Source organism: Anarrhichthys ocellatus, unplaced genomic scaffold, assembly GCF_004355925.1.
Source record: "Anarrhichthys ocellatus isolate YVR2014 unplaced genomic scaffold, GSC_Weel_1.0 scaffold2, whole genome shotgun sequence".
In the NCBI taxonomy this organism is placed as follows: domain Eukaryota; kingdom Metazoa; phylum Chordata; class Actinopteri; order Perciformes; family Anarhichadidae; genus Anarrhichthys; species Anarrhichthys ocellatus.
In genome coordinates this window covers 13,337,854-13,351,830 of record NW_022280032.1, presented here as the reverse complement: position 1 = coordinate 13,351,830, position 13,977 = coordinate 13,337,854, and the positions used below count along the sequence as shown (strand labels likewise).

General features: G+C 43.4%; 2 protein-coding genes across 2 annotated transcripts; one reads left to right on the top strand and one right to left on the bottom strand.

The window, feature by feature from the left end:
- Positions 1 to 2,352: 2,352 nt before the first annotated feature.
- Positions 2,353 to 11,417, top strand: LOC116389197 (lysine-specific demethylase RSBN1L-like). Its single transcript, XM_031857690.1, has 9 exons — positions 2,353 to 2,880; positions 3,122 to 3,253; positions 3,631 to 4,334; positions 8,314 to 8,451; positions 8,567 to 8,709; positions 8,901 to 9,068; positions 9,180 to 9,291; positions 9,753 to 10,551; positions 10,750 to 11,417. Exons 1-9 carry the CDS (start codon positions 2,391 to 2,393, stop codon positions 11,415 to 11,417), a joined length of 3,354 nt encoding a protein of 1,117 aa, XP_031713550.1. The 5' UTR covers positions 2,353 to 2,390.
- On the bottom strand, positions 10,591 to 13,808 carry tmem60 (transmembrane protein 60). Its single transcript, XM_031866151.1, has 2 exons — positions 13,634 to 13,808; positions 10,591 to 13,457 (listed from the first exon to the last, which is right to left on the bottom strand). Exon 2 carries the CDS (start codon positions 13,394 to 13,396, stop codon positions 12,992 to 12,994), a length of 405 nt encoding a protein of 134 aa, XP_031722011.1. The 5' UTR covers positions 13,397 to 13,457; positions 13,634 to 13,808; the 3' UTR covers positions 10,591 to 12,991.
- Positions 13,809 to 13,977: the final 169 nt, after the last annotated feature.

Below are 13,977 nucleotides of genomic sequence, written 5' to 3'. Positions count from 1 at the left end.
CTGCCCGAGGGAAGTTGACTCTGAGATGAAAGTTGATGTATTTGTGACCCTGGCATGCACGAGATAAAGGCAAGAATTATTTTTTATTTTTTAGCTTTATTGTCATGAACTTTTCATATAGTCAGTTGCCATACAGGCATTAGATTTAAGCTGTTGGCTTTTTCATCATATCCTATCCTGATGTTCATACTGAATGGATGTGTGCTGCACTCTGTGTATTTCACAGCTGTGATTAATAGAAACCATGCATAATACACTGTACATGTAAATGCACAGAAATGTGTGACTGAGTTAATCATTTGTTTCCTTTTCTCTGGACCAATTCTACATCAATATTTAAAGGAGATTTTAGGCTGATAAAAGTATTTACTTTGCATTGACAATTCTTTTTAGAATACTGAAGGTCAAGGTGGAGGAAGGTATTCAGATACTAATACCACATTGTAAAATGTACTTCAGATACAGTATGTACTTAAATAAATGCACTTTCCACCACGTCTGAAGGTGCTAAAAACGGTTATTCTGTCTGCACTGCCTTTTGAACCTAAAATAACCTTTACTTTATTATTCTGCAAACTGTGTTGTCTTCTCTGTGGTTACTGTTTAAGTGTCAGTGCTGAATGTAACATTCACCCGACGAACAATTTGGGTCACAAGAAATAAACAAATGTCATTTTAGAGTAAGCTAATGTCAGCGCTGATGAACGCTGTGTACACAATCTCTTTGGCAGATTAAGACTTCTACTTTAGTGGCAACAGATACAGACAAGAGGAGCATATGAATAGATGTGGACTGAGAGAGAGGACCATTTGACTGAACGGTTGAGAGAAATGTAATTTTCCACTACTTTGCAGGACTTGTTTCTCTTTTCTGCCATAATAAAAATGTAATTTTCACCCAATATAAGTATGTTTAGGAATTATATTGACGTGTTAATCACAAAATGTTGACTTTAAGTGAATAATAGTACTCCGATTTTGGATGTGGTAAAAGTAGTGACCACATGTTGTGCAACAGAAATTGGTATGTTTTCAATTGACCCCTCCCAACATTTGCGAATGTTTTTTACAGAAGCTGTAATAACGGCCGTGAGGGTCAGTAGATGTGATGATTTTCACAGAGCTGATAAAAAAACGCCCCACATTGAATTTCCATCATTATACTGCCACCTAGTGACATTTTAAAGAATCATCTCAGAATACAAATTCATTCTATTTCAACTACTTTAGACTTGAACTTTAAAACATATACTATATATGCTTTCTTGTAACAGATGGAAATTTGACACTATTATCTCAAAAACACTGTGCACCACTGTTATAAATATCTAAACTAGTTTAATGAGGATTTGTGATTTAAAGACACTTTTTTAAAAGCTCATCAGGAAATTATAAACATATGCAAACATTTTTGTAATGTACCAACTCTCTTTAGTAATTAATACCAATATATGCATCTACAAATTAGGTTTATATGTTTAGGCTTTTTTTTAGAACATGGTGAACTTACTGATGCATTTGTTGTAAAATTATTAAATACTTAATATTTTTGTTTATGGCAGTAAAATAGAACCATTCATTGGGTGCAACAGTGTAACCATCACACACAATTATCACACAATCAAGGAAGTTTCTTCTCTGATCCATATTTTCCTTTTAATTTCTGTTTTGTCATACAGTATGTTGTAGGCTACAGATTGTAAAGCCCTCTTTGGCCTATTTTAAGTTATTTATTATTTAGTTATTTAGGAGCAGCATGTTGGGAATAAAAATCTTAAGTTGAATGCTCCATCCTAAATACATATGTATAAAAAAGAATATAACGCAAGTATTAAGCAAAATGAGAGTCTAAACATAAGAGTACCAATAAAAATAACTATAAAATAAAGTAAAACAATAAAAAGATGTGAAGAAGAGTCAGAGACATGGCAGCCAACCTCAGCGCAATCTTACTATGACAAAAATAAATTATTGTAAGTCTAGTCAGCATTGTTTTTTATAAATATTCCCAAGAACCAAAAAACGTTCTAATGAAACGAGATGATTCAACTTTAAATCCGTGTGTATTTTTTCAAAAATAAGAATTGTTACTTAGAATTCTGCAACATGTCCGTGTTTTTCCTGCATGTTTGATAACTGAGACTGATTGTCCAGCCCAGACAGAGCAGAAGTGACTGTATCGAGATGATGAATGCCGTCTTGTGTCAGTGGACCTCCTCTGTCCTCTGGTGATGGTGCAGCAGCTCTACAGTGAGCGGTACAGTACTGTGTGTTGTCCTGCAGGCTGTAAACAGACGCTACGTGCGTCGTCACGTAGCCCGTAAGCCCCGCCCCCGGCCTGGCTCTCACGCACCAGTTACGTCTGACTGTAAAAAATAGAAACTTCCAAGATGGCCGAGGCCGTGGACTCCATGCATTTCGCAGCAAACAGCAAAACAAATTCCCCTAAACCCCTGATAGCCAAACGACCGCCGGAGAGCCGACCGCAGTGTTCCAGCGACATCTACCCACCGCCCCCTAAGAAGGTCCGCGTGGAGGAGAAGGGCCTGAAGCACAGGAAACTGAACGGAGAGGTGTGCGCAGGGGAAAAACACAACGGGAAGCAGAGTTGTGGGAGCCCAGCGAAATGGAGTTTCGGCCCGGCCAAGGCGAGCCACTCCGCCGCCACCGCGGTCCCAGCTACTCCCGCTCGGAAAATCTTCAAAATCAGCAACTTCCTCGCGTCGCCTCACAAAACGAAAAAGGCGAAAGAGAAACGGCACAAGGAGAAGGAGAAAAGCACCGAGGCGCAGCGGAGCTCCGCCGCTGGTGTGGAGAGAGTGAGCCCAGCTAGCTGCCATACAAAGACCGAGAACGGCGACGTGAAAATGCTACAGAGAGGTAGGGCAACACAGACGGCTCGCTGCTCTGTCAAACCACTTCGTGGGCACATTTAAAACTCTGCGTGAGTAATACTGCAATGAAGCGATTGAGTACATGATTACATAATGCCCCCTACCACAGGCCCCAGTATCTATTAGGCCCAGATGGTGATGTATACACGTGGAAATGTTTGTTCGTCTGTTATGTTGCTCAGCATGGATGTTTAGCGGCAGGTCTCCTCTTCTTCTGCTCCTCTCAGATCACCACGTGAAGGAGAAGGACGGAGAGAAGAAGAAGGAAAAGAGCAAAGAGTGGAAGAATCACACGCTGACACCTGTAACGTTACATGACTTTGCAAGAGAAAACGGAGAAGTGATGTCTCCACAGAAAGGTAGGAGTGACACGTGACGCCGATCAGTTGGGATGAGAAGCATTGTTTTCATTATTTTGGGATAACTTTGAATTAAATGAGTCCTTTAAAGAAGGTGATGTTAGAGCTGTGGCTGAGGCCCTTTGCTCGAGTCATCTCTGATTGTAGAAAATTAGTCCAATATGGTTAAATATCCAATTTATAAGTGTCAGAAGTTTGAATGAACTCTTGATTTTAAGAGGGAAACTTGGCATTAATTGATAACCATGCATTACAGTTACACTCACCACGACTCAAAGTTGTCAAAGTTCACATCTAATCTGAAGTATATAAAATAGATGCCTCACATGATGCTCAACATTGTACTAACTGTATAAATGTCTTCTCCACCATTGCAGAGTCTAAGGAGAAGCCCAAATCTGGGTCTGAAGAAGACCTCCTGCTGAAGAAACTCAAGAAGAAGAAGAAAAAGAAGCACAAAGATGGAGAGCGAGTGAAGGAGAGGCACGGCCGACCCAAAATGTACCATCGCTCCTGCCAGACAGTGTGTTCAGGAGTGTCTCTGGGTCCGCCTGAGTTCCTCAGTCGAATTAATGGGAACAGCAGCAGTCTACTCCACACCTCCGCAGCACCACCACCACCACCACAACAACAACACCACCACCACCTCCACCAGGACCCTCCTGTTACTGCCGCTATTTCTGCCTCCATCTCCTCCATGGTCAGGGAAAGACTCGGCTATAGTTCCCCTCTCCACTGCGCCCCGGCCCCGGGCCTGTCGGGTCTGGAGTTCGGTCGTCTGATCCACATCGAGCAGCAGGCCAACGGAGGAGCGTCCGTGGCGCACGCCTACACCGAGCAGCTCTCCGGTCTGTCTCCGGCTGAGATGCAGCGGTTCGCCCAGGAGTTTGTGACCCTGTCGTTCAGCGAGGACGAGGCCCAGGCCGCGTGTTTTGTGATGGGAATCATCCACGGGGCGGCATCCTACCTCCCAGACTTCCTGGACTACTTCTCCTACAATTTCCCCAATGCGCCAGTAAAGATGGAGGTGCTCGGGAAGAAGGACATAGAGACGACGACCATGGTCAACTTCTACTCTCAGGTAAGATTGTTCTTTGTGTTGTTGTTCCTCTCTTCAGCAGATAACATGGTTTAAAGCTCTGTGTGTGAGAGGATGCTGAACTGTCCACACTGAAGTGTTTCAGTTTGTAGTCTGAAGGTGTGAGCAGCACAGACTCAACTGCTACAGCCTGAAACAACACGGTAACACTTTTTTCTGTGTCTTTTGAAGCTTTCTGTGCGTCAGTCTGTTGATGGACAGAGCTTTCCTCTCTGCCTCGGGTCGTCTTCACTGGTTTCAAAGAGTTTCAGCGTCCAGGTTGTTTACTGGAGCAGAAAGCCCGTGTGTGTGTGTGTGTGTGTGTGTGTGTGTGTGTGTGTGTGAGAGAGACGTTGTTTGCCAATTTACATAATGGTTTCTTGATGGGGATTACGACAGGCAGCAGCAGCATTTGAGATGTTTCGTGGTAACTCTGGTTTGGTTCGTGTTGTCTCTTGTCTATATCTATTTTCAAGTAAGTCATTTGAAAAGAACAACCGTCAACTTCTTTTCAAATGAAAACTACGGCTACGTTTTCGTTCAAAACGAGAACGATCTCCGTCCACGCGGCGTTTCAGCATCATTTGCAAAATGTTTTCCGTCCAGACTAACACGCCTGAAAGCGAATATCACGTGACTCTTCACGTACACGTGGGTGCTGCTATAACCAATCAACAGGAAGTTGATTGGTTACAGAAAATACAACAGAGTTTTATAGTAGTCTTTAATAATGAAAGGTCGTGCTTGATACTTAAGATCTTCTCTAAAATCTTCCTCTATAAACTCAGACGGACACATTTCGTGGAAAGTTTCATAAGTTTTATTTTTCAGTCTTAGTTTCATGGCTGCAGGTCTTGCTCTCACTCACACATCAAATTGACTTAAAATGAACACTTGCACATCAAAGTTGACTGGATTATGGGTCCATAAATGTGGTCAACACATGTCTCTCACTCGTTTCCTCTCTGTTTTGTCTCTGTTCTTACACTCTGCTGCTGAAGTCTCTGTCGTACTGGAGAGCCTTTATGCTTTTGATCCTTTACAGTTAATGTGTGGACTTCACAATAGTTGTGCAGAACAAAATAAGCATCAATAAATAAAGGAAAGTCCTCCGTTGTCTGTCTGTCGTCCTCCTCAAAGCCGCTAACTGTGACTTCAGACTTCCGCTCCGTAGGACTGACGCCGCCGCTGGACACCCCGCTCACTAGTCGCTCCAGTAACAGCTGCTTCCTCCGCATGTCGGCAGTAGTAGAATTATAAAATGCAGAATTTAACTTCACAACAGCTGCTAGTGAAGACAACAAGGCCAGTAATGCCTGTAATCAGTTGTCCATGTTGAATTAACCTGGTAGTAAGTGATAAACAAGGCTGTTGTTGTTTTTCTTTAAGAAAAGGGTCACGTGATAGGGGCGCGACGAATCACTGCAAAGACCCAATCAAGTAGCGAACGCGGCGTTTACGTCATCGTTTTAAAACATATGCGTTTACACTCGTCCACTCTAGGAGGTAACCCCGGAGGTTTCAAACGTAAACTTCCTCGGCCTAGTGTGGCCGCTCAGTGTAAACGTAGCAACATGTATGCGTTTTAAAATGGAAACGTAGTAGTGTGGACATGTTAGAAATCTAATCACTGAGGCAGCAGTTAGTTGAATTATATTTCAAGTGAGAAATAATGTCCACCCTACACCTTAATCAGTTTTATCTCACATCCTTTGAACATGTTTTTAGAAATGAAGAGTTAATTTAGGACAGGAAGACTTGATTAGTTTCATCCTGTTGCTGTTATCAGGAAAAAACTAACCCGATAGAACTGTCGGCATATTTTCTTAATTTTGTCCGTAGCGTCACTTGATGACATGGACAGTGTTGAAGCAGCAGCGTTCATCGCCCCTCGAGTTGTGAGTGAGTGACTCATGACTGTTTGCTCTTCAATCGATCGAGAAAGTTTCTACTCGCACTAAGCCAACGTGTGCAAGTAACGGATGCACGATTATATGCATTCATTCCACAGCTTGGCCCAAGAGCCGAAAATACGCAACAATTTAATAATTTTTCTAAAAGTGTTTTGTTCCTGTGGGCGATGAGTCACAGACCCCGGGGGTCTTTTCTCACTTTGAGAATCACAGTTTTGAAGTCTTGTGATGCTGCAGCCTGTTTTTGTTTTTTCTATTTTTATGTTGAGTCAAGTCAAGTACACTTGGAGAGAGGATATAGCAAAATGTACTATATATTTTGTTAAATAAAAGGTAAAAAAGTACTGTTTCTTTTGCTGTATATCGGGCAAACGTGCAACTGGAGGTCTGGTGGTCGTTACTGAGTGAACGCCATGTGTTAGGTGTCCATGCTCTCTTTGTTTACGGTCCTGACATAGGTTTGATGTTTAGTTCGGCTTCTAAATCTTCTGTTGGAAAAGGATTGTCAATAGTTGAACAGTGCTGTGCTGGTCTAGTCAATTATTTTTAAGTCACCAACACCAGAATAGATGAAATATGGATTGGTTTTAAAATTCAAACTTTTTTTCAATTATAAAAAAAGACTTTCTGCCACACTTTTGGGGATTTGTCCTATGCTAACATTTAGACTTGGAAGTCTTGCAAGAAATGAGTATATTCTGCTCTAAAGAACTGATTTTATGAACACATTGGCAGTTGTTAAATAAAAACGTACAGGGCCTATTAATTCAGTCAGCATCTGGTGTCATTATCTATCGTTAAAAGGCCAACACATCCTCCTGCTCCCACTGTGTGATGCACCCTTAAAACACAGGTCGTCATTTGGTTTCTGTTCGTATTCTCTATATTCTTGCTTGTAATTCCAAAATGTTTAACATTGTGACACTGCTGCACCTGTCTTTATAGATTTGTTCATAGTAAGTCATATTTAATACAACAAGTGGACATATCGTACATTAACATCTTGTGTACTTCCCCCACACAGTTTTTTTAACATTCAAAGCTTCCATTTTGGTTTTTCGAATCAAGCCTCGAATGCCTGTCATCATATTTGATGACGTCATCACCCTTAAAAAAAATCCTAAATTTGAATAAAATGATTCAATAGTTGAAATGAGTTGGTCTTTTTCATTAAATCAACTGTCTTTAATGAATATTACTCATCAGTTTCGTCAACATAAATGCTCGTAGGTTCAGACTCGCTGTGTGTGTGTGTGTGTGTGTTAGAGAGTCAGAGGAGAAGGTGGACTGTTACTGTAAGTTATTAAACTTAATTAATTAAAACTCACTTGGAGCGATGCTTTATCACCTAAATCCGTGATTGTATATTGTATATTACTCATATTAGTGGAGCTTAATCTTAATCTGCAACTGTGCAGAAATACGGTGTTTAAACAGAATGATGACATGAATCACGAATGAATGAAGCTTTGAACTATTGAGTTCATTTGTTATATGTTGCAGAAAGAAAACATTCAAGCACCAAAATGATCAGTGTTGAATTCCCCCTGATTGTGACGCATATTAAAGGTTTATAAATTGTTCTGCTTCATGAGAGCTCATTCACAATGTTCAAGTGGACACTTAGATGTTGACGTTTGTTCAGTAAAGTCTTCCCTTAATGTCTGCTGAGGGACTCGTGAACCTGAGTCCTGATTTAGTCATCAGTAGTTCTGGTTGTCTAGATTTGATAGTGGACTCTACAGTGCTTGAACATTTTATTTGGGTTTCCACAAATGTCTCTGTAAAGCACTCTTTCATTCCTCAGTAACAATAGCTTGCCTTTTTATTTGTCGTGTGTTGACATTTTCCTCTCTTGATGACTGAACTCTTTGTATTTAAGCTCCTGTTAAATACCACGCAGAGTGCTTTGTTAAAGGCAGGTGCAGTGGAAAGGTCTCACCAACTATGTTAAGACCACACAGACGGTGCTAGTCTCATAGCTGGCACTAAAGTACACGTCTGAGTGGGATATTTTGATACCTGCCGGGCGAGGGACTAATCTGTCTTCTCTGTGCTCCCTCATGCAGGTGAAGCGGACTTATTCCCAGGGAACGTACCGTGCCGGGGCCATGCGGCAGGTCAGTCTGGTCGGTGCTGTGGACGAAGAGGTTGGAGACTACTTCCCCGAGTTCATCAACATGTTAGAGGATTCTCCCTTTCTGGAGGTGAGTGTGTTTGTTATCTCTGCATGTGTGTACACACACACCCCATGAATCTTCTCCCCATGAATGGTGACAACTCATTATTTAACGCAAACTTTCTCGCCCTATGTTTCTGCAGCGGACTCTGCCCTGGGGAACGTTCTCCAGTCTACGGCTGCAGAGCCACACCGAGAGCGATGACGGCCCCATAATGTGGGTCAGACCGGGAGAACAGATGATCCCTATGGCAGACATGCCAAAATCACCCTTCAAAAGGAAAAGGTGGGTTGACACATTGAGTCTGTAAATGTGAGCCAGTGCACAGCTGTTGTCGTCTTGCCTGCATCTTAGTTTTCTAAAGAATTAGTTTGAAGTAAAGCTCATGAAGCTAAACGAGTGAACTACTTTCAGCTCAACGTGCCATGTACAGGTACTTCACCATATCCTGACGGTTGTGAATGAATGAATTTCAGGTCCACCAATGAGATAAAGAACCTGCAGTATCTACCCAGAGCCAGTGAGCCCAGGGAGATGCTGTTTGAGGACCGGACGAGAGCCCACGCTGACCACATCGGTCAGGGGTTTGAGAGGCAAACTACTGCTGCCGTCGGTGTGCTGAAGGCTGTCCGCTGCGGAGAGGAGTGAGTACACAGTGACATCTGTTTACCTTATCGCATACAGTACACACACACACACACGTTTGTATTAAATACCTCAGATTAGTAAACAAGACTTTACATGTTGCCTTGTAGCAGTGATGCTCCCGGACGGATCACCAAAGATGTTGTGTGTTTCCACGCTGGAGATTTCCCAGATGTGGTCATGAGGCTGCAGCTGGACCTCCACGAACCTCCGCTGTCTCAGGTGGGTCAGTTAATCATGCCTAGTATGATACAGTGGTATGAATAGGTTTTTTTTTTTTCTGCTGCTGCTTATGAGATCAAATGTCAAACATAAGAGCATTTAGCTGCTAAAGAGAAATATATTCCTCCCAGGAGACCAAAAACAGAGCTTGGAGGGTGACTATTAGATTTACAAGAAACCCTAACCTGCTGGATGTGTAAATATGCTCACCATATCAACTTTATATGGTGATAACATGTCAAAGTTGTTTGACATGTCAAAGTGTACAAAAAAGTAAAGAAATGCAGCTTTAAGTGTTTCTTTATCTCTGACATGCCACGTTGTCTCTTAGTAATCAACTGTCAGCCTGTGCAATACATGATCACACTCAGTATTTATTTTCGTTCTAGCATGAAATAATTAAACCATTCGCTCATTTTATTGAGGGATTACTAAATCTCCTGTGTTCACTGCCTCTACAGTGTGTACAGTGGATCGATGATGCCAAGCTGAACCAGCTGAGGAGGGAGGGGATCCGATACGCCCGAATCCAGCTCTACCACGATGATATCTACTTCATTCCCAGAGGAGTTGTCCACCAGTTCAAAACCGTGTCCGCTGTCTGCAGTCTGGCCTGGCACATTAGACTCAAACAGTATCACCAACACGAAGCGAAGGAGGAGGAAGACAAGTGTGCACCTAGAGAAGAAACGCTTCATATCAAAGAAGAGGAGGAAGACGAAGATGAGGAGGTTGAGAGGAGGGAGTGTCAGCCTGCTGTACGGATGCTGATGAAGCTGGAGGATGAGGACAACGAGGAAGAGGAAGGGCCGCCCTCACACACTCCGACACAGATTTTCAAGGAGGAAGAGAGCAGAGCCGAGCTAAAGGGGTTGTCGACGACACAGTCTGGACCTTTCGTCAAGAAGGAGAGAGATGAAGGTGTTCTCACTCACACACTCATGGAGCCTAAACCCGAGGAAGAAGAGAAAGAGGAAGGAGGGGGAGGGGGAGGTGCAGACACATGCCAGACACTGCAGAAGGGCCATGAGGAGGGTGCAATGGACAGTTCGTCCTTAAAGTCACTACAGCAGATTAGGAGGGAGAGTGATGTGGAGGAAGAGAGGCAGCAAAAGACAACTGTACCAGGTCAAGGTGTAAAGGAGAAAACTAAAGATAGTATCATGAGCACTTACAACTCCCCACAAATTAAAAAGGAAAAAGATAAAGGAAAAAGAGAGAGAGATGAAAAGGAGCGGTTTAAAGAGAAGAAGGAGAAGAGTAAAGAGAAGGAAAGAGAGAAAAGGGAGAAGGGTAAAGACAGAGATAGAGAGAAGGACCGGGTGAGAGAGCAGGAGAAAGTTAAGGCTGAGGGAGGAAGAGAGGGTGGTACAATAACGCAGGTGAGGAAAAAAGAGGATGAGGAGCGGACAAGAGAGGGCAGCAAAGCCTCTCAAACCTCCCTGCCTGCACAGAGAGACGAGAAGTGGGCCAAGGAGTGGGACTTAAAGACGCAACCCCACGTCAAGAGAGAGAAGGAGCACGATAAAGACCGGGGAGGAGCGCAGGGGGCGTCCCTCTTACGACCAAACAGAGAGGAGGCCCGGGACGCCTGTTTGCATAAACACAAGTCTTCACACGGGAAGAAGGAGAAAAGCGGTCACAGGGAGGGCAAAGAGGGCAACGCGTCGAGCACACAGGGGGTGCAGGCAAAGTCAGGCAGAGAGGACGGGAAAACGGGCATTCCCAAACCTGCAAATATTCAGGTTAAGAAGGATGGAAAGAAGGAGAAAGACATCAACAGTAAAGAGGAGAGGAAGAAGTCTGGTCCTGCGCCACCAGAACACAAACCACCACGGACACTCATCACCTTTGACCTCTTTAAGCCGATGGAGGCTCACCGAACTCTGGCCCTTTCCTTCACAGACAGTCGGCCTAAGACCCACCACCACAGTGACTCTAGAGGCTCTTCCTCCAAGCCCGGATCTGACAATCGGACAGTTGTGCCCTCTAAAGGTCCAAAAGTAAAGGACACAGTGCAGGGGAAACCTGGCACACCCCTACAGGACACTCGGCCGCAGCAGCACTCGTTAAAACAGCCCCTAAAAACACACACCCCCCAAACACAGAAAGACTTCTTAATATGAATGTCTAGACGTCTAGTCTTCTTTTTTTACTGTACAACTTACGCTGAGGCTTTTGTTAAAGTATTTGAAAATGCATCCTTCCTTCAGACGTAAACTGGGCTTTCTAAATGTGTAATTGACGTCGTCACCAATGTCACAGCCACATTACTCCAGTGTGGTAGTGAAAAAAAGGATGCACTCTCCAAGTATTTTATCAGGGCCTAAGAATGTAAGCTAAGTAGCTCACTTCACGTTTGTTAGCGAATGTATGTAGGCTCTATATAAAATGTTATGTGACCCATGTGTCAGTGCCTGTGCACTACTTAGCTTCGCTCTTAAAGCACCTATTTTAGGTACTGGACTAACCAATCTGAAAACAACCATCCTTACTCCCCGCTGTAGGAATTACATATGTTCATACATACGTTGAAATCCTCTTCGCCACGTTGCTTTAGTAGATGAGGTTTGTTGTTTATAAGCACTCCAAAACCGGAGCAAGTAGTTGTTTTCAGACTGGACGTTGGTTGAATCACACAGGGCTGTATATGATACTGTATGTACCAAAACTGTACAGTATAGATGTTATTAGCACCAATGTGAGAAAATGTATACAGAAATTGCATATATTTTTTGTAAGACAAGTTTTATTTTCCATAGAACTTATTTATATCATTTGTCTGTTTTTATTTCAAACCAATGTTTGTGAAAATTTTGTTGTAAATACATTTTATTTCCTAAGATAAGACTTGGTAGTGTGATTTATACTCTGATGAGAACCTCTCAATAAATGGTTCAAACACATTGACTTAGTTTTAATGTCTCTACCGCATTTCATGTTAGTAAAGTTTCAGTATTTGTCTTTTTTTCGGCAACATGAGATGATAACGTTGGTCCGATACTGAGAACTATTGCATCGGTTGTCATGAACTATGATGCCACAACAGTTGATATATAGTTGGAGGAAGTTATGGATTTACATTCAAATAGTGTCCGCGGCAGAGGGATGGAAACTGACAAAACAGTCCAATACATCGCGTGCGTACCATCACACATGGAAGTTGTGAGGTTTCTTCGTCCATGATTTCACAAACATATATGGCTTAGTGGATAATTTCATACCGTTAATACACTGATAGTTTCAGTGTCTGAGGATCCCACAGTTAAAGGTGAACTGAAGACCAACATTTAGCGTAACAAGTAACTGATTTAGGACAATGGCAGATCATGTGTGTCTGCTTAACTCCTTAAACCCAGTCTTACCGGTCTAGCTTATGTAAAATAAAACTCTTATTATCCTTGTTGAGCCTGAAGGTGATGTGAAGGCTGGAATTATTCTAAAGATGCCAAACTGTGCCCCTACTGCATGTCATTACGTCTGCAGCTGCTGTGATTTAACCAACTTAAAGCACATGTTCAGTGCACATGAACAAAGAAACAGCAGTAAATGTGGATCGGTCATGTCTGATACCCGATCCACATCAGAAGGTCAGTATCGCCCCGATACCAATCCAGTAGATCAGATTGGTGCATCCCAACCGAGGGATACTTGAGCATAAAGTTGTGTCACCTGTGTTGTACTTCAACGGTCCTTTGGTTCATTCCCTCCTGTAGTGGAAAACACTGTGTCCCAGCTCCACCAGCGCCCCACCCAGCAGCACCCACAGAGGGACACACACCACACTGACCCACATCTCAGCGAGCCTCTCCAGGCGGGAGCACAGCGTCAGGCAGAAGGCCAGCTTCAGCAGCAGGGCCGTCAGGTACCACAACCTCCTCTTCAGGCTCTGCTCGCCATCGCGGGGGTCAAAGTCAGGCTTGCAGCGCCCCGCCATCTTCACTATCAGCATGAGGATGAGGATGGTGTCAAAGGTCCAGACGGGGAGGAAGATAAGAAACCAGTTCCAGTGGATCTTATTGTCCAGCTTGAGGACCAGCATGATGAGGAAGATCAGGGCGAAGCTCCACGAGAGGAGCACTCGCTGGACCAGGGACATCTTCATCTACAGAGGACTGGCACAGAGCCAGTCTCACCCACACCCGGAGAGACACAACCACGGTGATCTGAGAACCACAACACCGCAGACTCAATCTCCTCCTTTGATGGATAAATAGGACTCACACACCACCGGCCAGGCTCATGTAGCTGTTAATGGTACTTAGTGCAGACCTGAAGCTACTGTTTGTTAGCTAACTTATGAAATCCAAATGAATACATTGTTCAAAGAAAGATGTCTTACCAAGTCGACTAGGACAGTCAACCTGTTTGAAGACCGGCTCTTCACCAGCGAGACAAACGTCGGCACTTTTAACCTTTTAGTTTTAAACTCGAAGCAGCTCGATCCCAGCGAGGAGAAGAGTGTAGTTAGCTTAGCTGCGAGCTTTTAGCTACTTCAAGCTTTGCTCCGACGGCAGTTGACAGCAACAACTCCAAGTTTTCCGGTCAGTCTTTACAAAACAAAAGCATGGCTTTAATCAACTGTTTTATTTTGATACGTACCTGCAGGCTTCCGGTACCCCTTTCTCAAAACAAAGCACGAAGTTATCAGCTGATGTCTTTTATTTTGACGGCTACTATTGAGGA

Coding starts and splice junctions, on each gene's coding strand:
- LOC116389197 (XM_031857690.1), top strand. CDS start 2,391: ATGGCCGAGGCCGTGGACTCCATGCATTTCGCAGCAAACAGCAAAACA. Junction 2,881..3,121: donor CGTGAAAATGCTACAGAGAG/GTAGGGCAACAC, acceptor TGCTCCTCTCAG/ATCACCACGTGAAGGAGAAG. Junction 3,254..3,630: donor AGTGATGTCTCCACAGAAAG/GTAGGAGTGACA, acceptor CCACCATTGCAG/AGTCTAAGGAGAAGCCCAAA.
- tmem60 (XM_031866151.1), bottom strand. CDS start 13,396: ATGAAGATGTCCCTGGTCCAGCGAGTGCTCCTCTCGTGGAGCTTCGCC.